The sequence below is a fragment of the Phaethon aethereus genome, assembly GCF_964289735.1.
Source record: "Phaethon aethereus genome assembly, chromosome: 2".
Taxonomy (NCBI): Eukaryota; Metazoa; Chordata; class Aves; order Phaethontiformes; family Phaethontidae; genus Phaethon; species Phaethon aethereus.
The window spans coordinates 116,167,949-116,192,269 of record NC_138582.1 but is presented as its reverse complement, the minus strand read 5'-3'; the positions used below and the strand labels follow the sequence as shown (position 1 = coordinate 116,192,269).

At 45.3% G+C, this 24,321-nt stretch overlaps 1 protein-coding gene across 1 annotated transcript in view; it reads right to left on the bottom strand.

The window, feature by feature from the left end:
• The window catches only part of ITGA9 (integrin subunit alpha 9), a gene marked incomplete at its 3' end in the record, with an annotated part of 228,236 nt that overhangs the window by 197,223 nt on the left and 6,692 nt on the right, over positions 1 to 24,321 (bottom strand). The window contains exons 2-7 of the mRNA XM_081996300.1: positions 21,647 to 21,774; positions 20,392 to 20,498; positions 13,752 to 13,875; positions 5,302 to 5,369; positions 2,690 to 2,819; positions 988 to 1,073 (exon numbers count right to left, since the gene is read on the bottom strand). Of these exons, the coding sequence (XP_081852426.1) occupies positions 988 to 1,073; positions 2,690 to 2,819; positions 5,302 to 5,369; positions 13,752 to 13,875; positions 20,392 to 20,498; positions 21,647 to 21,774 (643 nt within the window). The remainder of the gene's footprint in view (positions 1 to 987; positions 1,074 to 2,689; positions 2,820 to 5,301; positions 5,370 to 13,751; positions 13,876 to 20,391; positions 20,499 to 21,646; positions 21,775 to 24,321) is intronic.

Here is a 24,321-nt window from a genome sequence, read left to right as displayed (position 1 = left end):
AATCTGCTTAAACCAAGGGATAGTGTTCCTGGTAGTGGAGACCTCTCACTCAATGTTACAACTCAGCTACAGCTCACGTCCATGCAGAGCAGAAGAGCCAGAGGGAGGAAAGGTGGAAAGGGGCTGCAGGACATCTCTGCTCAAGCACATGGTGGCAGCAGGTCCCAAAAGGATTGGATTTTGAAAAAAGAGGGACAAAAGCAGATCCTTTACGTCCCTTCCCTCCCTCTCCCCACTCCCACTTCTCCACCTTTGGTTCAGAAGTGTATAAGGCTCAGCGCTCACCCTCAACTGGCTCCCCCAGTAGCAGCTGGGTACTTGGCACAGGAACACCAGGCACACCTAACTCACCAGCCACTTCCATCTAGCCTTTCACTTGCTTACATCTTTGGGACATTGAACATATGTATGCCTACAGGAGAACCTTTTTTTAATTCCTTCTCAAGAGACTATCACCAAGATTTGTAAGCACAGCTGGCAGAACCCAGATTCTAATCCACTAAACATCAAGGTATTATGAAGTTGTAAGAGGGACATCAAATCGCCTAATAAATGGCTTTTCATGCTATTGGAGATGCTACCCTGAAGTAAATAATGAAACAAACATATGAAGAAAACAAGCAGAAGACAAACTCTTTTCCAAGTTTTTTCATTTCTAGGCAAGGTTTAAGTGATACCTAAATGTTACAAATCCTAAACAAAAGCAATGTGAAAGAAATGTTGCCTGCATCTCATTAAAATAACTATTATAAGGACTAGGTGTAAGAGAGAGGAAAGAGAGGGGTGAGGGATGTGAAGCACCACGAGAGACAGGTCAACAAAATTTGATGACTTCATCAAACTACCTCACCTCTCCCCTGCTCAGTGCTCCAAAACTACCCTGTAGGCAAAAATCTCTTGGCTTCTCAGGCATGTGAAAATCACATCAGTATTACTTTTTTTTCCCCGTTGCATCCGACCATGTTATTGTTTGACAAAAAGCCGCACCTTTCCGATGCCTCCATCCTGGGGAGCTCCTCCTACAACGTCCGTGGTAGTCGGCTGAGAGAAATGACCTGCTGTCACTGCATATCCTGAGCGGGAGATGGGGTGGGGTGGGAGAGGAGAAAGGAAACAAATAAATAAATAATCGTGAAAGGGAAGAGCCTGAGAAACACGTCAGCCAGCTGGATCATGCTCATTGGGTTTCAGGGCTCCTCCTAGGCTGCCCGCTGTTAGCGTTCAACAACCATTCTGCTCAGTGTCACAATGGTGGGAAGTGACAGTACACCCTCCAGTACTCTTCCAAAAGCTGAGAGAAGAAAGGTATGTGTGGAGCTGGCCGAGGGACACACGAAGCAGGTATGGGGAGCAGTTCGGTAACTGCGAGTCCAGAAAAGCAAGTGGTAAAAGAGGAACAGGCACACACAAACAAAGCAAAGAGACCACATCGTCTCAGACAAAGTATCACATCAGAGAGTGACAGTCCCACATCGACCAGACAGAAGTGTCCTCCCTTGGCTAAAATCACTGCCCAGGAAGGCTTGGGAAATTATGTGCTTTTTCAGTTGGGGGAGGGGAGAGCGGAGGACAGTAGGCAAAGAGGTCAGAGAAATTAATGGCTTAAAAAAGATTTTTGTTTAAGCAAGAAGAAAAATGGAAGGCTAGATCAAAGAAAGAAGGAGTGTATTTGAAAGAAGGAGATCAAAGATTCAGTCTTATTTGATATATTAAAATGATATATAATAACTAAAGAAGAGTAGAGTACTTTCCTTTTAAGGCTTTCTTGTATTTGCCTTGCTCTACTGCTGTAAATTATGAGGCTCTTGTCTACACGGTAAACACTATAATTCAGGTCTATCAGGGGCAAAACCTATTTATGTCCTTAAAGATGTATTTATTTAATACATATTATGTATCAAATGTAAATATATAATATGTATTTATGTAATACATATTTAACAATTCACTCCTCATTTAGCTATCAACAAGCAGCATCTTCCAAGTTGTAGTTTTTTAAAGACTACAGGTTAAGGGGAAAAAGAGGTCAGTGCGAGTCTTTAGCCAAATGGTATCAAACTACCGACTGTTTGAAATGCCTTCTAGGTCTCAACAGTCTAAGGCACTCTGGATTAGGTGGAGGCCTTTAAATGAAGTATTTTTTTGGATGTTACCTGGTTTTAGAACAAGTAAAACCAATTGAGTCAAAGATGTACTCAAAGCTATAGCCAATCCTTTCACAACCTCCTTCTGTTGCCAATGACTCACTTATATGGAGCTATTTTTGTTGAAATAAATTTGTATCTGAAATATACATTCTGTAATTATGTGTTTTACTCATTTTAAAAACCGGTGTAAGCAGACACGCAACCTAATCAATGACAAAAAATTTGTCTATCACAAGGCAAAAACGGCAATGTAGGATGCACACTACCATCCATCCTGCTTTTCAGTCAAAATGCATTTTCCATATTAGTCAAAAAAAATTATTATAAGTTTTTTTAAAACAAGCAAAGAAAAATGGAATATTCTGGCTGCTGCTTTGCTTGTATTTCTTTCCAGGTAGGTAACCCTTTAATTCAGATGTTCTTCCTTTCACAATTTTCATAAAAATACTCTACACCACCAAAAAAAATCAGTACCAACTTTATAGCATCAAAGCTTTGAAATATGTTGTCAAACTGATCCATTCTCACAGTAAGCTGCTTACCAAGGTACGTGTACCGCCTGGCTATCACAGCATCATCATTCAGCTTGTAATATGTGTTGTCGGTGAGATTCAGTACTTTGACAGTTCCTGTCCAGTAATAAGATCCTGGTGCCCCCATGATGACCAGCTCCTACAACAGGAAAAATAGAAGGGCGTGTGGGAAAGGATGGGGGAAAAAAATATATAACAATCAAAACTGGACAAAAAATCATGCTTTACACAGTAATGGAAAAGGGACAGGATATTAACTTAAAACACCAATTATAAGTCCATCTATAACAATCTCTATTCTATCCTTCTTCCCAAGCACAGAGGCCACTGCATACACCCTAGAGACACGTGGTCTCCCCTTTTATGGTCCACTTCTGCTCAGCTGTTCTGCTGCTTCAGTAGAAGACCTTCCTCAGCCTTCCTAACCATCCAATTTATCCCTGCTAACACAACCCTCCCAAAAATCTCTCTCCACCTGCTGCGTTTCCCAACCATCCTCCAGAAGACCTGAAGACCGTCACCAGGTGACAGAAGTACCCCAACCCACCCAGACCCCACCCCTCAGCTACAGACCGTGCCCCCAGTACATGCTACACCAATCTGTATCATGAAGGATACAGCACAAAGGATTTCGATTTTACTACTCTGAAGCCAAAAAGCTGCCATGCACCCGACAAGCAGAGGGTGTGTTATGTCATGGTTGGAACATTTTGCCTTCCTCTGTCCTCATATATGCTCTGCTCTTTGAGAGACAATCTGGCTATATTTCATTACAGACACCCACTATGATTCAGGGTTTTAACAGACTAGGATTCAAAGCTTGATCCAACACACAAAGGTAGATGCTCATGGATCATGTTTTTGAATCAAAATCCAAAGTACATTTGCATGCAAGAGAGATTGAGAAAACGTTGCCCCAAAGCATCCAGCAGCCTTGTGGGGAAACCTTACTTCTGGATGTGGATTAAAAACCTCCAGCAAGGGACCAAATTAAGCCTGGGGAGCATTAAGCCTAGGTAAGTTCTCCATCCCTGGAGGAAACACAAGGACAGCTGCTTTGTCTCACATCTCTGTTCAATGCAAGGCCATGGGTAGACTCCATCCTTGTGCAAAAATGCTCCCCATGCCAAGGATCCCTTTGGGTGACCAGTTCCAGTTGGGAGGGGAGATGTTAAACAAGGGATTTTCCTAATAAGACTATGGAGACAGGACTATAAACCCAACCAAAGAGCAGGACATGCTTGGCAACAGCTTTTTTTCCTTGTGAGGGGCCATGCTCTTGAGGTCAGGGATCATTTACCGGCAGGAACGACTACCATCAGCAGCGCTGAATATACGGTAGGGGCTTGCCTGTTTGACCCAAAAAGCCATTTATCTGCGTTTCCTGCTCAGTGAGCTGCCATCAGGCTGAAGCAATGAAAGTTCAAAGATATCTTTTGAACTAGGGTAGCAAAGGAGGATTTTAAAGCATGGGAACAGAAACAGGCTGGAGAGAGCAGACAAGCCAGGAAACAGCTGCGGCTGGCTGAACATCCAGTTATCAGACAGTGCCACTGTGGCAACATCGCCTGCCATCCCAGTTTACTCAGAAATCACCTTCTCCATTTCAGAGAGGACACCTTTATTCTGCTTATATCAACCTGGGCAATAAATTCTGCAGACCAGTGCATACATAATTAGAAGTATATACTTGACATGACAGTAACAAAGAGACTGACACTGAAATAGCCTTTTTTCCTTAAAAACAACCAAACCAACGAAACAAACAAAAAAAACCCCAACCCTGAAACATTACAAAAAAATATCCAATACATACATAAGGGAAAAAATTAATCCTTGACATAACTAAAAGACAGCTGATAGATTTCTGTCCAGGAAAGAATATGGTCTGGTATTTAGAACAGCTCTGGAGTGTGTATTTTACCATGGTATTTTTTTTCCATCTTTTTGCTATAAAGAACTGAAGCAGAACTAAAAAAAAGTGTTTCTCTTTTGTATGTATATGGATATGCATGTGCATGTGTATATATATTCACATAGACACATATACCGGCATGTACACATACATAAACAAAACTGTCCAGGGAGGACTGGTGGAGTCACCATCACTGGAATTATTGAAAAAATGCATGGATATTGCACTTCAGGACATGGTTTAGTGGGCTTGGTGGTGTTGGGTTGATGGTTGGACTTGTTGATCTTAAAGGTGTTTTCCAATCTCAATGATTCTGTGATTCCGTGATTTTGTGACTGTTTTACATCATCACTTAAAGAGTTAATGTTAGACACAGAAACACGTCTATGCTAGTTTTAGGATGTACACAATAAAAATATTCCCTGAGGACATTTCCCAGAGTCAATTCATTCATTTTTGTCCACAGACAAAAGAATGACACATACGTCTTGAAAGACACATACACCTATGTACAAACCACCGGGCAGGCATTGTGCAAGATGCAGGTGCCCGGGAGGCCGGATGAGGCAGGAGGGTGTTTGCTGGCAGGAAGGGACCATACTCAGCGCTCAGCTGGCTGTCCAAGCCATGCTTGGGGCTCCCCTCCTGGGGCAAGCGGCAGGACAGCCACCAACCCCATCCCTTCCCTGCACGCGCCTCCACTCACCTCGGTGAAGAAGCCTGCAATCCCTGCCTGGCATGAGCCGTGCTCCTCCCCGTACTTCTTCTTGTACTCTGGATGGGAGAAGAGAAGAAAACAAATCATGGTCATCCCTGGCACAGCACATGCTCTCCACCTGAGCTGTCTGCATCGCTACATGCACAGCCTGGAGAGACACCAGCACGCAGGGCTCCTAGCTTTTATCAATGGACCTGTCACCAACGTGCACCATGGCAGCATCCTCACCCACATCGGGGGGTAAAGCAAGGGGCCTGAAACTCGGGGGGCAGCCAGCATGCTGCCTAGGGAGACACTAAGTGAGCGGCATCACAGTAACACGATAACAGCAGCAGCATCACCCCTGTAAAGGTGCATCAGAAGAGGCTTCTGCCTCTGTCAGCCAGATTAGCACAGCAAAAGGTGATGGACGTGCCCGCACGCCACCAACCACGCACGAGGAGGTTTAATCCTCAGGCCCATCACTACCTACAGAAGTAAAGTGATTTTCCCCTACAACAACAGTTACCAAAGCCCCCATAAACATTTCTGATAGAGGGATGCTTCAAGACACCTGCCCCAGGAGGGAGGTGGTGATGAGGAGAGGGTGCTGCATTTCTAAGTGATCAGACAACAGTCTCATTTGAGGGATACTCAGGTCTGCCACTTTTCATGGCCACCTACTCAGAGCCCCCAGTTCACAGGGGACCCAACCAGCATCACTGTATATTTTGTGTCTGTATTTTATGTAGTGATTGCTTTCTCTATCAAACCTGATGAATTTTTACTTTCTTTTTTTGCAGAATAGGAAAAAAAATATTTTTATAAATACATTAAGTTGGGGGGGCGGGGCAGGGCAGGGCAGTGGGGGAAGGAATTAAAAAGGAAGTCATCTTCCACCCTGCCTTAATCCAAACATTTTCAGTTTAGGAGCATTTGAAACTTAAGGCTGCATCAGAATCTTGGCAAGTTTTTTCCAGAGCATTACTTTTAAATATTTACCATACTAATGAGCACCCAGCTTCAGTGTATTGCCACTTCCTGTCTGTTACAGTAATTCAGGTTCCAAAAAACATTCACCATATAGCCTGGTAACTGTGAAATTTTTCTGATTTTTTTTTTTTTAAGTAAGCACCATTAACTCATTGCTAAATGATAAAAAATTTAATGAAATCAATGAGAAAATTGGCTCTTCAGAATCCAGCAAGTTCCTTTTGAGTTGCATTTTATTTTATTGAAGATCAAAAGGAATTAATGACAAATTGCTGCCTTCTCACAGAATTCTTTCAAAACATTCTATGTATATATATACACACATACACACGCCATTCCCCCTTTATATGTTATATATAGTCTCTTCCTAATACCATAAAGATGCTCAGATTTTAAGGAATTTGCTGAGGTCATACCAGTTGTACAGGGAGAGGTTTAATTGGAGAGACTGTGCAGAACAGTGACTTGATCCACAAATTACAGCTCAAATGCCTAACGCCCTTGGCTGAGGCAGGGTCCTGCCAAAGCAGATGTGTGTCCCAGCAGACCAGGAGGGCCAGAAGCACACTTGGGTTTCCTAGTGGGTACACACAACAACAATTCCACTGAGAAATGAAGATCGTATTTGCTCATGGTTATTCAGAAAGCGCTGGGCCTCTGAATCGCTAACTCTCCACATATAGTCTTTCACCGAGCCCAGCACTCCTTGCCTGGGAAAAAAATATTTGTTTGTTGATATGAACTTTTTTTTATTCAGAGAGCCAAGGAGATGAGGTTTCTCCCTCTGGCATTTCCTGAAAAATAATTCTGTGCATGTCCTAAAGACCTTGCCTTTGCTATGGCTGGATTCCCACCCTCACATAGGATGAAATGCAGCAAGTTCCATGTCCATCCCATTCAGCTGCTTTTGCCTCCAGCCAAGCTTTTCCCTTTACATGATGTACTGAAATGTGAACAGATCTTGCCTCTTCCCAATTTTGCACTCGACCTACTGTAATTTGAAACAAAACACCACTAGCCACTGTGGCCCTGGAGGTGGGGAAGTATCTTTCTGCCTTACCTGCTAAACTTGGCAGGAGGCTTTTATAATGCTGAAGGCTTTAGAGACTGCCTTCTTAAATCCCACTTTACAGGATTTTTTTTTTTTTTTTTTAAGGGAGGGATAAAGAGGCTCAGGCTGATGCTCAGGCAGCACAAGCAAGCACCATGCCCTGCCTGAAAAGCCACCCAGGGCTGCACAGCCATGGCCGACCAGGCCTGCCAGCCAAGCCCCCACTCCACCACAAGACCACAGCGGTCCCCCTCCCTTTAGGCACTAAAGGCCATGATCCCTGCTAGCTCTTACTCACAACCCAGGACAGTGCCTCACCTCTTAAAAGCCAAACAAGCCCATGCTCCGGGACACGAGGAGAGAGGATTGCTTACGCATGTATTTCTTGTGAGAGCAAGCCTCAACGGCTCTCTGTGTCAGGCCCATGACCCCCGGCTGCGAGTAGGCCCCACTGACAAGCTGATGGGTTTAAAATGTTGTATTTCCCTATAAAATCGTACTACGCTTGGCTCACCGTTTCCTTAAGTGTCGTCTTCAAAAAACACACGGCTCAATTTGCTTTAAAATAAAAGAGGAAAATTGCCATAGGATATTTAACTTGCGCAGTGAAGATTTAGGTCAGGGGAATAATGACATAACTGCGGGGAATGCCTCAAGAGGGGATGGGAGGCAAATAAAATTTGTTTCTTAGTTTGGCTTTTCAAAATTGTCCTTCCCTTCTTTCACAAACAGGCTTCCCAGAACTTTTTTCACAACTCAGCAACACGTAAAAGCCTCAAACACAATGGCGGCTTCCCAAGTAGACTTGGGTGAGACCTGAACGTCCTCCAAACCGTCGCCCTCCATAGCTCCAGACGAGGGAGAGGCCCCGTCCACACACGCCTGGGAGTGCGAGTGATCCAGCTGGCAGGAGCTGTCCCCTGAATTCGGCTGCGATGAAAAACCCCGGGCATGTAAAACCATAGGAGGACGGCAGAAGGAATGGCGGCAGCTTTAGCAATGGAACAAGGCAGCTATTCAAGGGTGGTAGATGGATCCGTAGTTTCATGCGACTGTGTTTAACAAATAAGCAAAACTGCTGTGTTTCTTCGCATAAACAGAGGATTTTCTTCCGATAAAACAGTGTATGCACAAAAGTTAAACTGTTTCTCCAATCAACTCAAAAAGTTTGTTGAATTCATAGCATTGTTTTATTATAATATAATTTTGCCTACTTAAAAAAAAAGACAGACACCAAATTCAGATCAGGGAGGAACTTGAAACAAAAGCCCAAACAGAGGACACAACATAGCTGATTTTCATCAGCCATATACGTATTAGAAAAGGAACAGAAACACATACATTGTTTTCATTGTCAGGCAATGAAAAACCAATTTTTGTTTTAATTCTTTAAATTAACCAAATTATTATTAACTGCAATGCATAAGGAATGGGAGAGATTTGGTGTTTTAAATGGTTGTGTAATAAATTGAGTTGGTACATCCACCGAAGCTCATACTTTCCCAGTTCATGGCTTTCTGTGATGTTCAGTGTTTTCTGAGTCACTTATATTGGCAATACTGTCTGCTTGAACTAATGGTCCTACATTTCATTTAAGTAATTAGTTACATTGTGGTTGTAACAGCGCATAGATGGGATTGCGGCATTTCAATTACATTCATAGTTTGGATATAACCATGAAGAAGAGACATCAAAACATTTTGACTTGAATAAATACCTGACAGTACATCTCAGGAAAAAAATACGAGCTTACAGAAGAATAATAAATGGATTCATTACAGTAGCATGGTTTAATATACAGCAACAATGCAAAGCAATGACCGTCCTTCCTCCCTACAGGTATCAAGACTCCATCTTATCATTATGGGGTCGTAAGCACATCACGCATACCAGTTCACCTCTTTTCCCAACACCTCTGAGAGGGAAAACAGCTTTAGTGACATTTTGCCAGATGAAATGGAAGCATAAAGGCCCAAACACCTCAGATATTGAAGTTATTTGAGTGTTTAAACCTCCATTGACACAGAGCAGAGATCAGTATTGTGTTTTGAGGGGGATCCAGAAGCAGTCCTCCCCAGGGAGCCAGCAGCCCAGCCCAGATGGACACTGAGCTCCTGGTCTCCAGCATAACCCTTTCAGCACAAAACCCTTCCCTCCTCATCAGCCCACCTAACTCCCACCTGCATGCGGCTCCCTCCATCCCTCCCCACATGCCAACTGGGTCTCCTTCCACCCACGGTCACAGCCCAGAGCAACCCCACCACATCCTGGATTGTCACATCCCAGCCCCACAGACTTCTGTTTCCTCCCTAGAGCTGGTCTGCCTCTGCCCAGCAATGGATGAGCCCAAAAGGCATGAAAACCAAGATTGCTCCACTTCCTCCCCTCCACTTTGGGGCACAGCAGTGACACCTGTCACTCCTACGACACTGCTATCCATCCATTCACCCGTCAATGCAGTGAAACGATCAACCAGCAGGAAACCGTGCAGCTACTGCGTCAGCTCGCAGCCTTCGCACACCTGAACAGCAACATCTGCATGAGGTTTTGATATTGCATATAGTGGATTCGGTAGTTTCCACATAGCTCCAGGCAATAACTGCTGTCGTGAACAGATCCTTTGTTCCTTCCTTACTGTTCCTCCTCATCTGCCCGCAGGCTGCTGTGCACCCCCGATGACACAGACTGCAAGACACTACACTAACTGCTGCAGCAACAGCTGGTAGCAAAGCAGTAAGAAAGACGAGGCTGGGTCTGGAAGAGGTGGCTGCCTCTGTGGCTTTGAAGATGTGCCATGAATAAAAACATAAAGAAAAAACACCACAGAAGAAAGAGACATTAGTGTTTTGTAGCCATGACGATCTCGGGTTGTAAGAGAAGCAAGGCTGAGGAAGAAGTAATTGGATAAAACAAGATACAAACAAAAAGGATAAGCTGTGATGCATGACGATTCTGAAGGCAAATGCTCCTCAACCTCTTCTCTGAGCAAACCTCTCTAAAAGACCCTAAGCAAACTTCAATGCCGTAACATAGCATAAACTCCACAGTGCAATAAAATCCTGTATCTACCATCTTCACTGAGGGAAGCAAAGTGGACAGTTACAGTAAACTATTATTTGCACTGGGAGCCTCTTCCTTCCTATCTGACAGTGTTTCACTACACTAGGAAGAAACAGTAGCAATCTTTCTGACCTAGCATTGTGGTATTTGGTTTGCACCACAAAGCCGGCATGTTTTGATGGCTCCCAGAAAACCAAATGTGGTCTGGACCCTGTGGGAAAACTTGCTTATCCCTTTGGAGGCAAGGCACACGAGCATGTGCTGTTCCGCTTACTTACTAACCAAAGCGTGCATCAACGTCCCCACCTCCACCACCGACTCCTACCGCAGAGAACTAGGAAACCATCCCAGCTCTCCAAACCAGCTGGGCTGCCTCTCACAGTAGATGTGGCTACCCTTCTTCTTTGCAAACTGAATGCATCGGGGGAACGAAGAGACAGCTTTCTGTTTTTTGGAAGGCAATTAAAACTACAGGAAACGTAAGCACGTGAAAGCACTGCCTGGAAGACCATAGCTCCATACACCAGCTATACTACACAGGACATCCAGCTCATATAAACCAGATTAATTCCTATTCAAAAAGATTGTGTTTAACTATTAGGCTTGCTGCTGTTCTCATTAGCTCTCAATCAGTTCCAGACTTCTGTCAGCCCTTTCAGGGAAGCTGGACAAGAATAAGATGGATTGAGACTACTATGTTGTTGCACCACTACCATGCAGTCAGGAAATTTCCATTTCCTCCTTTGTCTTTAATTATTAAGCCTGCTTTGTGCGGAGAGAAAACATACCATATGCATTAAGTACGTCTGTCCCAAGGTCAGACTCCTCTCCCTTTCTGGCACATGGCTTTTGATATACAAGCTAATTGTCTTGAGGTGTATGCACACACACACACGGGTGGAGGCTGATGTGCACTCAACTGGCCTGCACCCTTCGCCAGTTAGGCAAGGGCCAGCTCTGGTTGCGGACCGTGCAGCTGCGCCAGCCTCTCACGGGGCTTATTGCCTTAGCTGTGCCAACGACGGGGCTTCTGGAAATGAGGACATGACTGCCTGCACCCATTCATATACGGCAAGTCCTGGAGAAGGCCGAGACGCCGGGACCTTGGTGAGTGAAGGTGCGCTGGCCAGCACAGGGCTTGCAGCCATGGGTCTGGCAGCCTCCCAGTGACGGCCAAGAGGCTCTTGGTATAGCAGCACTTCAGCTGTATTACACACCATGTTTATTATCCCTAACAGACTCGCCACTTCTCCCCTTTGGATTGTTCCTCAGTGTCAGTGGAGGAGAATTTCTTCTTCTGCTTCCAGAAAGCGAAGGAAAAATGTTACAAGGATGACTGCAATCTTATTTCACAGCAAACCTCAAACAACAAATCCCTCTCCGTGACGCACCACGGCTATCTCTCGCTCTTTGAGCTTGTTTTATTGAAACCTAAAAGATCCAGAAGTAAACAAATGCAGCCATCCCTCATGATACTTTGTGATTTCATGTCTGAGGGGTGGGGGGTGGAAAAAAATCAGTCCCAAACCTGCAATTTTCACTCCACGGAGTGAAATTAAGCCAACATCGCACAGCACCAGCCTTGCCAATTTTCCACTGGCTGCTCTGCATGTACTAGGCCCACACATTTCTATTTTCTAGCAATTCCTGGCAAATATCCTGTCAGATTAGCAGCAGTTTTACTCCAAAGACATGACGCACAGAAAAACACAAGCGGTTCATCTCTTCCAGAAACCACCTCCCCGCCACAGCTTCAGGCGGGCTGTCTTTAAGGTGGCGCAGGAGCGGTGACACAGGCTCAGAGGGAGCCCCCGCAGCGTCCCCGCGTGTGTGCGTTGGCCATGAAGTTCTTATCGGATGATTTGCGGTGCATTACCTCAGTGTGAGACCTTATCCCGATTTTGCTGACAGGAACAAGGTGGCGGGGGGGAGGGGGGATAAAAGGATAAATACAGTAGGATGGTGCTCACAACAGGAAGGCTTACATAGTTTACTTCTATTCTGCTGCAAAGCAGCTGGCATGGCCTGGTTGAAAGACTCAAAAGTCCTCATGTTTCAAATAATGACCAATTTCAGGGCTGGGAAAGGCTCAATGCATGAGTGCGTGCCGTCTCCAAAAGGTGTGTGGGTTTGCAGTGGCAGCTCCCCGCAGGGAGGTGAGGAGCTGCCTTAGGAAAAGGAGTGGGCAACTGGCTTCACAGGCCACTGAGCTGGGACATGGTCACTCGCCAGCAGCAAAAGAAACTCACCAGGACATCCACCACCTTATCCTTTTCCCACTTACTAATGTCAGTGGCAAGCCTGCTGCTGGCTGCAGCTAACTTGGGAAGGGTGGGAATGAATAAAAACAAATAAAAAAAAATTTTAAAAGGGGGTTTTTAGGTCTCGCCCACAACAAAACCTGGTGCGTCTTGTCCTCCGAACTCCCATGCTTCCTCAGGCTCCTACAGATGAGAGGGGAAAGACAGGAGAAGCCAAGAAGCTGTTCTCCCCCCAAAGCATTTCTCTGAAGGCCAAGAAATCTTAGGAGATACCCTATCTTCTTCCTAACAACACACTCATGCCTCTGGTTTAGTTAATTGCTCTTGGCAGAGGAGACTGTGTCTTCTGAAGTCTTTAGGAAAGGAAACTCGATACAAGAGTCTCAAATGCACCAAAGAGCTGGAACATTAAAATGCTGACACTTGACATTTGGAGCAGAATCAACAGGCACAGCCACCAACTGCTCAGAGTCGGAGCCCTCCCTCTCCATGCCCCCCAAAGCCAAACCTTCGGAGGGTCCAAACAAGGACCAAGACACCTTATGGCACCCGAAACAGTCTAATAAAAACTGCTGCCAAAATTCCCTGAAATGAGCAAGGTGTTAAACAGCCCTTTTGCTCCCCCCTGCCCCCACTCCTCTGATAAATCAACGCATAAAAAGGAAAATACTTCCTTAAGATGGGCAAATTGGTTCCCCACTTCAACGTAATTCAGGATTTTTACTCTGTGCTGCAGCAAAGCATGAAAGGCCAAGTTCAGATCAATATCTACTAATTGGTCACATAAGTGAGAGAAAGCTGTTGCCTCAAAAACACAGTTCAGAAATGTATTATTCCTTTACTAAAGTGCAACCACGCACAGCAAGTCACAGGACCCATCCAGTCATTCTGCTACTCTCCTAACTTCATCCAAAACCCAACCTCCACCCCAGATGTGCCACAAGGCAGTTTTATGTTACCAAAGAAAAGAAAGAAGAGTATCAGTAGTGAGGGTTACTGTGGATGGCTTTGGAAATAAAGGGAGAGCACAGCAGCTGTAAAATGAGAGCGCAGCGAGGGAGGTGAGCCCCACTGATGGCCCCCATACCCCTTACCTTCATAGCAGGGCAAGAGCTTCTTCCCGTTGGGTTGCAGGTTGGGGGGAATGATGTTGCAGAAGCCATGGGGCAGGATGTACTCTGTCTCGTAGTAGATGTTTTTCCAGCGGTGCGCACATGCCTGAACAGATCATACCACATGTGTTATCGACCCAGAGTCACAGAAGAGCCCTTCGACCAAGGCACAGCACGCACGCACAAGACCTCTTCAGCATCACTTTCTCCCCACCGCCCTGTTGTCCTCCCCTTACACCCCACCCTTTCTAGATAAAGTGTCTTCTCACTTATCTTCTGCAACTTGTGACACTGCCTGACCTGGCAGCTCAGATCTCAGCCTTCATGTGTGTATGACTAGGAAAACAGCAGGTTCCAGAGCAAGATAGAGTCCACGCTGGAGATTTCAAGATCTCTCACTGTGTACGAATCCCCACAGGCAGCGGAGCTTTTCTAAATTAAAGATGCACTGACAGAACACAGTCAAGCCAGAAACGGGGGGGAAGATGGGAATAAAGACATTGAGAATTCACAAAAGATGATCAGAAGTGATACTAAGACTCAGAATGTTACTAAGACCATATTAGAAGGTTACCCCACCAGAGGACACATGTGTGAGTCAAAGGCTTGTCTCACTGGGAAAGGTGGCTTTGTTTCTGGCGACAGAAGAGCTGGGCCTTGCTTACTGGGAATGAATTCAAGTGAAAATGCCAGTGGTTTTGTGTCAACACGAGTGGCAGTATCAGTCTGTGTGAGATGAGCTGCAAAGATCCAAGTGCCTTTCCCTTCGTGGTGAAGAATACGATGACGCAGCAAAACCAGAGCTAAACCAGTTTCACCAGGACACACTCCTCAGTACAACTGCCACAGACAACTACACATACAAGCTATGTGGAAACTGGTTCACACCTTCCCAGAACCCATTTACTCCAAAAATTAACACTGCATTCCTGTCAAACAAACCACAAGTCACCTCATGCTCAGGGATTAGTTGAATAAAAAGATAGGAAATGTGAAACAGCAACGGCTTTGAACTTGAGCACATGCCGGGACGTATCTCCAGCTGGTCTAAGTCACTGAAGTCAGTGCAGATGTGTCAATTTATATCATTTAAGGCTTGGTCCCATGCACACAGAGCAGCCTCTATGCTACAAATCATGTCCGCATACTTTCAACTTTTTCTGGAAACTGTGCATCAGTCTACTTCACGATCCCCACATCTGACCCTATCCTCCCCATATGAGACACCCTCTCTCTTCCTTCCCTGCGTGCTACTCTACTTCTCTGCCTCAGCAGCTCAGAGCTGAGCATGTTGCCCATGGGACCATCTCACAGTAAAAACCTCCATCAACCAGGCACAGTCCAGGACCTGGGAAGTGTATCAACTCAGAATTCAATCCATCAGTCAACCCAGGCCCCTTCCGATATACTTAACCCCAGAAAGGCATAAAAGGGTAATGCTACTTTCATTTTTTTAACTGAAACAGAGCAAAGCCAGTTGTGCACAAGCCTGCTCTGCTGCTAGTCATCCTGTATTCAGAGTTTGATATTTACTGCTTTCTATGTCTAAATGTCTATCAGAGGGATAACAAGGGACTCTGGCGGCCACGGAAAGCTCTGCACTGCACCGCGCGACGCAGGCTGCCACCCATGATGCAAAGGATGCTCCTGATGGCACTCTGCTCAACAGCCAAGTGTACATGGGGAGTCTTTACAAAGAGCAGCTTTGGGGGCTCCCTTACTTGCTTTAAAGGAAGCTCAGTTACTTTTTTAATCCCCGTGCACTACTCATTCAAAATTCAACAGCGACAAAAAAACAGCACGTGAAACACTCATTTTAAGAGTAACCAGGAAATAGTTTCTCTCCTGACGGATCTGTGCTGTGAGCACAAATATATACATGCACAGCCCTTTTAAAGACAGTACCATAAAGACACATACCATTAAAGTGACAGCCAGGTCAACCCCAACTCCGGATATAAACTCAAACAGAAACAGACCAAGGGTATTTTTTTTAAATTATGGAAAGATAAATAAAGGATCATGATATCGTAAATTCCTTGACATTTTATATCTCAGAAACTGCAAGAGAATCACATAAATTAACCTACCAATCTCTCCCAGAGGAGCACAAATGACAGAGTTGGGAAGAGCAATAGCATTTCATCACAAGCAGGAGTCTTTGCTCAGGAGTGAGGTGCAGAGGCCAAGAAAGACAGAACAGTATAAGGAGGAGGAAAAAAGAAACAAGTTTAAAAAAAAAAACAAAAAACAAAAAAGGACCTGCTGCATAAGAAATATGTTCAAAATCAAACAGAGGCTATGGGCTCAGTTTAGCAATTCTGGGCACACTTAACTAATCTGTTAGGATTTGTTTTTTCTTTGGTGTTCTTGGGGTTTTTGTGTGGGTTTTTTTGGTTTTGTTGGGTGGTTTTGTTTTTTTTTTTTTTAAATTATCACTTTTCTGTACCTTCAGCATGCTGTGTGTTCAGGTACACTACGGTTTACCACTAATTACCTGAGTCCGTGGACAGCTCGTAACTGTAGCTCTAAGAGATGAACTCCACCTTGCCTAACTCAGCAGGGGCTTCCCCAGACTCCCCCACACCACAGCTGCAGAATTTGACTTTTTCCCAATGGAGAGGAGTCCTTTTACTTCCTGACACTCATTTCTCTGCAGCCAAACAACTAGCACATTTGTCTCCCAGCCATGGCAAAGCTCATCCACAGCTGCTGTGGGTTCTCCTGCCTTCCTAAAAATGCATAGCTGTGTTACAGTATGCAGTGCCTGCATTATTGAATGGTGCTGAGGCAAGGTGATGTGCTCCCGAGGGCAGCCACAGCCGCCCTCCTCCTTTGATTGTCTTGGGAACAGAAATAAGTCACCTGAATTTGATGCTGTGGAGAGGGTTTTTCTGTAGTTTTGGGGTTTGGTTTTTGGGGAGGGCTTTTTTTTTCCTAAGGTTATTGCAAACAATTGCCAGCTTATACATCCTTTTTTAGATGCAAGCCATAGGCATGCCCCTGTGCAATGAGGTGGCCACCAACACACTTAGGTGCTCAGCAGCTGCTGCCAAGGCACGGGCTCCAGCTCTACCATGGAACAGGGGGAAAAGGATGCAAACCCTTGAAGCAAAATAAGACACTTCTGGGCAAAGCACACAGTCTCTATCAACGGCAGACACTGCATTACCGCAATATAATGAATAGGCCATTTCAGAATTGCAGCCACTCCGCTCTTGCATACCGAACGACAGCCACGGGCTTTGTACCATAGGAAAAGCAACACGGGAGACCCAAACTTCACTTCAGAGGCCCCACCTGAATGCAGGGTCCTTACAGAGCCCTCTGCTGACTCCTAAAGTCAAAGTCAAAACAAGGGACTTTCTGCAACATGCCACTGGCAGATCACTTCTGGTTTGCTCTTCCCTAGGAGGACTTTGTCTTTACGGCAGTGATGTTTGGGTTTTTTGACACACACACACACAATCACTAAATGTGCCAGTAAGTCAACTACTTAAAATGAAGAATAGCAACACTTGACAAAAGACAGAGTAATGACAAATATGGCAGGTACTTAGGAAGAGCAAGACTGAAGGATGTGGCTTATCTCCAAATCATAATGCACTGTCCCCGGTTCCTCTCCCAGCAGAAGTAAAAGGAGGACTTTAGCCATTTCAGTTTGGAAAGAGCTGGCAATCTCAGCTGTATTATCGCAGCACCTAGATTAATGCAAATATTGACTGATAGGATACCCAAGGACAGGAAGCCACTGACCTGCAGACTCTCAGCTTTTCTAAGCTAATCTTACTTCTTCATTTGTGTAAATCCTCACTGTTTGATGCTTTTCTATTTAGCCCGTCACACAAACATAAAACTGTGGTTCAGTAACATTGTGGCATCATATGAGCTCAAACACAATCCAGTTTACCAACCATCAGCTAAAGCCCCGCGGCACACTCCTCACCTTCCCTACCGCCCCTTTCCACAGAAGCTGGTACTTCAACAGGGCAACTGAGGAAGGCCGATAAGACAGACATTTAAGCCACAAAGCAGTTGCAAAGCAAAAGCAACAACTTCTTTGTACAATCACGGTTAAATTGTGGGGTTAATTCCTCTAACACAGGACATCAAGAGCATGACTAGTTCACATGGGTTTAAAAAGCGACTAAGCATATTTATGCAAAAAAAAAAAAAAGTCCATCCAGGGCTATTCACCAAAAGATACCACTCTGACTTAAAGGAAGAGGTGCAGTAAATAGAGCTGTAATGCCTGACAACATAGACTGCACATAGTCGTAACTATTGGGCACCGCTCACGACAGTTAGCTAGCAATTTTGCTAAAAAGCTAAAAATCAATAGATGCAGCTGTGAACACACATTCAGACACGTCTTCTCAAAACACCAGTTTCTCACACGCGCTTCAAAGACAACTGCATTTTAAAGAAATCCTGATCTTTAAAACTAGAAGAGCACGTGAATTAAATACCATCTGCTTATGGGAAAGTCACAGATCTTTTTCATTAAAAAGGTATCTCAAAACAAAGAGCAACAATGCCCTGAAACAGCCAGGTATTTTCCATCCACGAAGGAATCCCTATGCCCTCATTCCAGACTCTGTCTGCAGACAGATGTGCACAGTTTAATTAGTAGTTTAAGATAAAGAGCTTTGGTGACAACTATCTCACTGAAATCAATGGGAATTATACATTTATACTTGTTCAGGGCAGTGTAATCTTGTAGAGGGGCTGGTTTAGGACTGCCTTAAGTCGATGTAACTTGGAGATATTTTACCAGCTTGAGCTGCACCGCTATAAGCACGCTACCGGCCACGCATTTTACTTCAGCTGCATTTTGCTTTTAAGCTGCTTTATGTCGGAAATTTCTAGCCCCTCAGCCCCAACCTAAGCCCTCACAGCCTGCCCACATCTCTCACCCTTGTAGCCTCCCCTCAGCCAGCGAGCAGCCAGCCCAGCCTTGGTAGTTGCCCGGCTTTTTTTCCCCACCAGCCTTCTCTTCCTTTGCTGCTTCTGTCTAGGGGCACGACACCTAAGCATCATCTGCAACCCTTTCCCTTTGAATCAAAATACATGAAGCCATTATTCTTAAGATACCATTTTTACAAAAATGCCTCAGTTTTGCCTAAAAAAGTATACGCGCTAGCTTCTGAAAATGGGACAAGAATTTGTCTAGTTCAGCCTGATGACTGCAAAATGGAGAGGATGCTCTGCCTCACGGCAGCGTTATCCCGAGCAGGGCAAGTTACTCCTCAGTTGTCACACAGGACTGAGCACATATGCAGATCGGGAAACATGAATACATGGATTGCTTACACCAGCATGAATGCCTTAATTTTGTGCTCTGCTATACATGTTTACAGTGTATTTTGTTTATGCCTCTCCGCCCCTACTGCTAAACACATTTCAAACATCCAAGAAAAGTAAAGCATCAGCCAGCTGCTACAGCACTGGCAAGCTGTACACCAGAAGAGACAATCAGATAAAATACCACAGTACTATCGCAGAAAGGTATAAAAACCACCTGCCCCCCCATGGGGAAGCTGGTGTGCAAGGACCCGGGTCATGAGCTTTTGGTCTCCGAGCGCATGCTAAGAACAACGCCTTTGAGCAAAGCAGCTTCGTGCGCTTGGCTTACAGGGGTGGTTGGCACAGTAATCATCGAACAAGATCTTTCTCACTAGCAGCTTTCTGACGGTTTGGTGCCACGTACCCAGGAAATCCCCTATCTCCTTGCAAAGATGGGGTCATACTTCAAGTTTCCAACTCCCGAACAACGGTGTTTAGAATTAGATGGTTGTCAGGGTTACTCTGATACGAGCTTGAAATTTGCCTGCCACATACACTATTCACAACATTATGTTGCAAATTTTTTTTTATTTCAGTTTAACATTCCTGTAGACAGACTCACTCGGGTAGACAGTCAGAACCCAACCGCAGATGTAAACAGAGACAACTATTGATCATAACACAATCCATGTATTTTAGAAAGGTTTTTGCCCAGCTCTCTTCGTTTTATTTTTTTTTCCAACACAGGAAATGTTGTTTTGCAAAGATAATTTCCACATCCTAAGGATCACATCTGCTCTCCTTGACCTGTCTATGTGCATGGTAACCATATCAAAGACAAGGCCACCCACACACAGCTAAGTAATCGCTACTCTCAACTCTTCTGCCTTATTAATGGAAAATTAATATACAAAAAGAAAAAATATCGCTACAAAGACTCATCTTACATTTTTCATGTTAAGTCCTGACACACAATACATATGCTCAGGGAAAATGGATGCATACATATTCACCACAAACACAGGCAAATGACAAAAAGAAAAAACTAGCAGGTGCCTCCCAGACAAAGTTCTATTTGTTCGGTTCAAAGATTTAATCCCTCAGATTTAGGAGGAAGCCCTTGGGTGACACAAGTCAGGTGTGATAGCTTTGAAGTCCTCCCTCTACAAATAAAGCTTTCTGGCTGGGGCTCACTTTTCCTTCCACTTGAAGAAAAGGACTTCAGAATTTGCTGCCTGTAAAGCTGGACTCCATCAGTCACTGCCGAATACATGAATCCTGACGTGTTTAGCATCAGCATCAGTTTTAATCAGTTCAAAGAAAAGAGTGGACTTACCAGCACACTTCCACCAGCCTTCGGCTGTCTCGCCAGGCTCACGCCCATCCATTCATCATCTCTGTCTTCTTTGCAGGTCTTCCCGCAGATCGTGCCCCGAGAATTGCCTACAGAAAGAGAGGAAAGGCAGCAAGGCAAGGAGACATGACTTAAATGGAACCATAGAATCTGTGGACTGGAAGGGACCTTTAATGGCCATGTAGTCCAAGCCCCCTGCAAGGGCCAGGGACATCTTCAACTAGATCAGGTTGCTCAGAGCCCCGTCCAACCTGTCCTTCAATGTTGCCAGGGACGGGGCATCTACCACCTCTCTGGGCAACCTGTTCCCACCAAAGAATCCCTATAAGAAAACAGACTGCCCATCAAACATCTGCTGACAGTGCTTGTCTTTTCTCTTTCATCCTGGTTATTACTTCTTGTATGCATTACTCAGGGCAATGCTCCCACTCTTACTAGGCATCATACAAACACACAGTAGAGGACAGATCCTGTCCCAAAAAGACAGCAGTTATTACAGCATGTCCACAGCTCTCCTTGAATAAATCATGCAACTGAAGTCAATCGGAGGGAGGTAAGCTTGCCTGCAGCATGGAATCAAACCAAGAATTACTCTTGAAAATGAGATCTGGAGCATTTAAAAAAAATTGAGGTCTAAATGCTTAGTCCTGTCAGGCAGTATTCACAAATCCATGAGAAACATTTTACATTATAGTAGCAGGACAAATCAAACTTAGCCAAAACACTGTTTTAACACATGTAAGCTTCATAAAAATAAATTCTACTTGACTCAGTCATGAAAAAACGAACAATACCAACATGCCTTTTTTACAGGCGGAGAAAGCAATTACACGCATGTCACCAAGAAAATAAAAATATTAAAAGGCTTCAATTTTCTCCATCGGAATCCAGCACGAGGCTTTAGATCAGAGCCTTACTTTAGCACTCTTCCTTCCCCCGACTCAGACAATACATCAGAGAAACCAAAGCTGATCCTGATCACGTGCAATAGCATACAAGCACGGCTCTCACTGAGAAACATACTTCCTTCAGCACAAGAAGCAAACCCAAGGAATGACATTATGAGCGAACACACAGATGGCCACGTTGCTAATAACACCGCCCATCACGAGCCCACCACCGTACCGCCTGGGGCTACCCCACGCACCCCTATTTCAGCACTGCCTGGAGTAGGCAGCAGTGCTCCCAGCCACTCACATACCCACGACACGCTGCAAACTCACGCTGAACTACCCACCTCGACCCATATCCAGTTCTGTGCATCTTCTGTCAGGATTGGTATGGACTCGACATTTAAATACTGCTCCTGGGGACTGAACAGAGGTGCTGTATTTAGATTCTGCCTTGGGAGCACCAACCAAGACCCTGGAAACCAAAAGCAAAGTAACAAGTGATTAATTTTAGGAGAAAAGTAAAAAAAAAAAACAAACACACCACCAAAGTTCACACTGCCAAAGCTTCCTTAGCAAAAGGCCTGTCTCCAGCAGCCTTGTAAAATTATGACATTGTCTCACAAACTGAAAACACCACACGCAATACAGGCATTTTTCCCCAGCGAAGCCACAAATACCTTAACAAGTTAAATTACCATTAGGATTGTAACACATTTAAAGCACCACCCTACCCCCACCCTGAAAGCATTTAGGAAAGTATTAGGACAGACAACAGCAGCTGCATCCATTTTTCCTCAGTTTTAACTACATCCCTATCAACCCAAGAACCCACAAGAGCTAATACACACACCCACGAGAGGATGAAATCTGAGCCTGCGTGCTTGCCAGCCAGCCAAAGATTAATAAGCTCATTTACAAAATTGAGGCACCCCATTCTCAGAACACTTTATGTAACTACAGCTTTAAAAAACAACAAAAACACCCAACCAACAACACAGGAGCAAATCTCTGCCACGACACTGTGCTATCAATCAACGTTTACCACGAAGGCTGTGAAGACTATAGCTGGGCTGTTTATCCCACATGAGAGCTAGTGTCTCTGGGAAGCACCAATGCACAAACTCTAACCATAGGGTTCCTTAACATACCCTTGAGAAATGATGAGCAGTTTTTAATCACCTGTGTTACAACCCAATTAACTGTTTAACAAGTGGCAGCTGCTCATGTCCTAAGAAATGCTTTTTGAGGAGGATTACAAGAGGAAGCACAAGTGGGACAGTGGGATCCCCATTGATGGTGGGATCAAGTGCACGTTAGCAAGTTCACAGATGACACCAAGCTGACGGGTGCAGTTGACACATCTGAGGGACGGGATGCCATCCAGAGGGACCCGGACAAGCTGAAGGAATGGGCCCGTGTGAACCTCATAAGGTTCAACAATGCCAGGTGCAGGGTCCTGCACCTGGGTTGGGGCAAGCCCCAGTATCAGTACAGGCTGGGGAATGAAGGGACTGAGAGCAGCCCCGCTGAGAAGGGCTTGGGAGTACTGGTGGAGGAAAAGCTGGACATGAGCCAGCAATGTGCGCTGGCAGCCCAGAAGGCCAACCATATCCTGGGCTGCATCCAAAGCAGCCTGGCCAGCAGATCGAGGGAGGTGATTCTGTCCCTCTGCTCTGCTCTGGGGAGACCCCAGCTGGAGTCCTGCATCCAGCTCTGGAGCCCTCAGCACAGGAAAGACATGGGCCTGTTGGAGAGGGTCCAGAGGAGGGCCACAGAAATGATCAGAGGGCTGGAGCACCTCTCCTGTGAGGACAGGCTGAGAGAACCAGGGTTGTTCAGCCTGGAGCAGAGAAGGCTCCAGGGAGACCTTACTGCAGCTTTCCGGTACTTAAAGAAGGCTTCTAAGAAAGATAGGGACAGATTTTTTAGCAAGGCCTGTTGGGATAAGACAAGAGGTAATGGTTTTAAATTAAAAGAGGGTAGATTTCAACTAGCTATAAGGAAGAAATTTTTTACAATGAGGGTGGTGAACCACCGGCACAGGTTGCCCAGAGAGGTGGTAGATGCCCCATCCCTGGCAACATTGAAGGTGAAGTTGGACGGGGCTCTGAGCAACCTGATCTAGTTGAAGATGTCCCTGCTCATTGCAGGGGGCTTGGACTACATGACCTTTAAATGTCCCTTCCAACCCAAAGATTCTGTGATTCTATAATTAAGGGAGCCCTTTTACTGCCGCCTCATTAAAGGGACAATCTTTCTCGCCTGGTTGTGAGCCCATACCTGGGCACTTGAGGGTGAGAAGGGAGGTTAAGCAGGAGGAAGGCAGTTCCAGGGAGGGTGGTAGGGAGCACCAGGTAGTTTAGTATCAGTTCTGTTGAACTGTAAGTCAGGGCAGAGTCGCTACACGTAACAAAATCCTCGCTGAAGATAAGCCCAGGGCTGGAACTAGGGGCGACAGTCTGTAAAAGACTGAGCCTCCAGCACTCGCATGCGTGGATCCAACCTGCTACCTGGGAGGCTGCAGCTGTCCAAGGAGACACTGCTCTTGGTTTACCCTCTAAAAGGATAAAGAGCTACTGGTGCAAAGTCAGTCTGCATACGCAGCCCGCCCACAGCACAGATGGACAGCCCAGCACCAGCCCCAAAAGGGAAGTTTTCCCTGTTTTATGCAACGTCTCCTTCATCCTTTAAGTGCCGTCCCCAGCCGCTACCCATCATCACCATCCCAGTAAACACAGGGAGACCCAAGGCACAAGGCATGCGCATGTCCAGGGTCAGCCTGAGCCACCCAGAAGAGCTGCTCCTGCATCAGCCTGCTCTGTACCAAACAGCAGCACGTCTCCACTCCTGCTGCGATACAGCTCCCTGGATGCGACAAAAGCATCCCATGGCATTTGGAAGTACGTTTACAAAAAGAAGAGAATCCCCTATATTAAGTGATCATTTTCTCCCAGGTTTCAGGAGCTAAGCAGTATCATTTGGAGAAGTTTGATGGGGCTGCACTCTACAACGCACATCA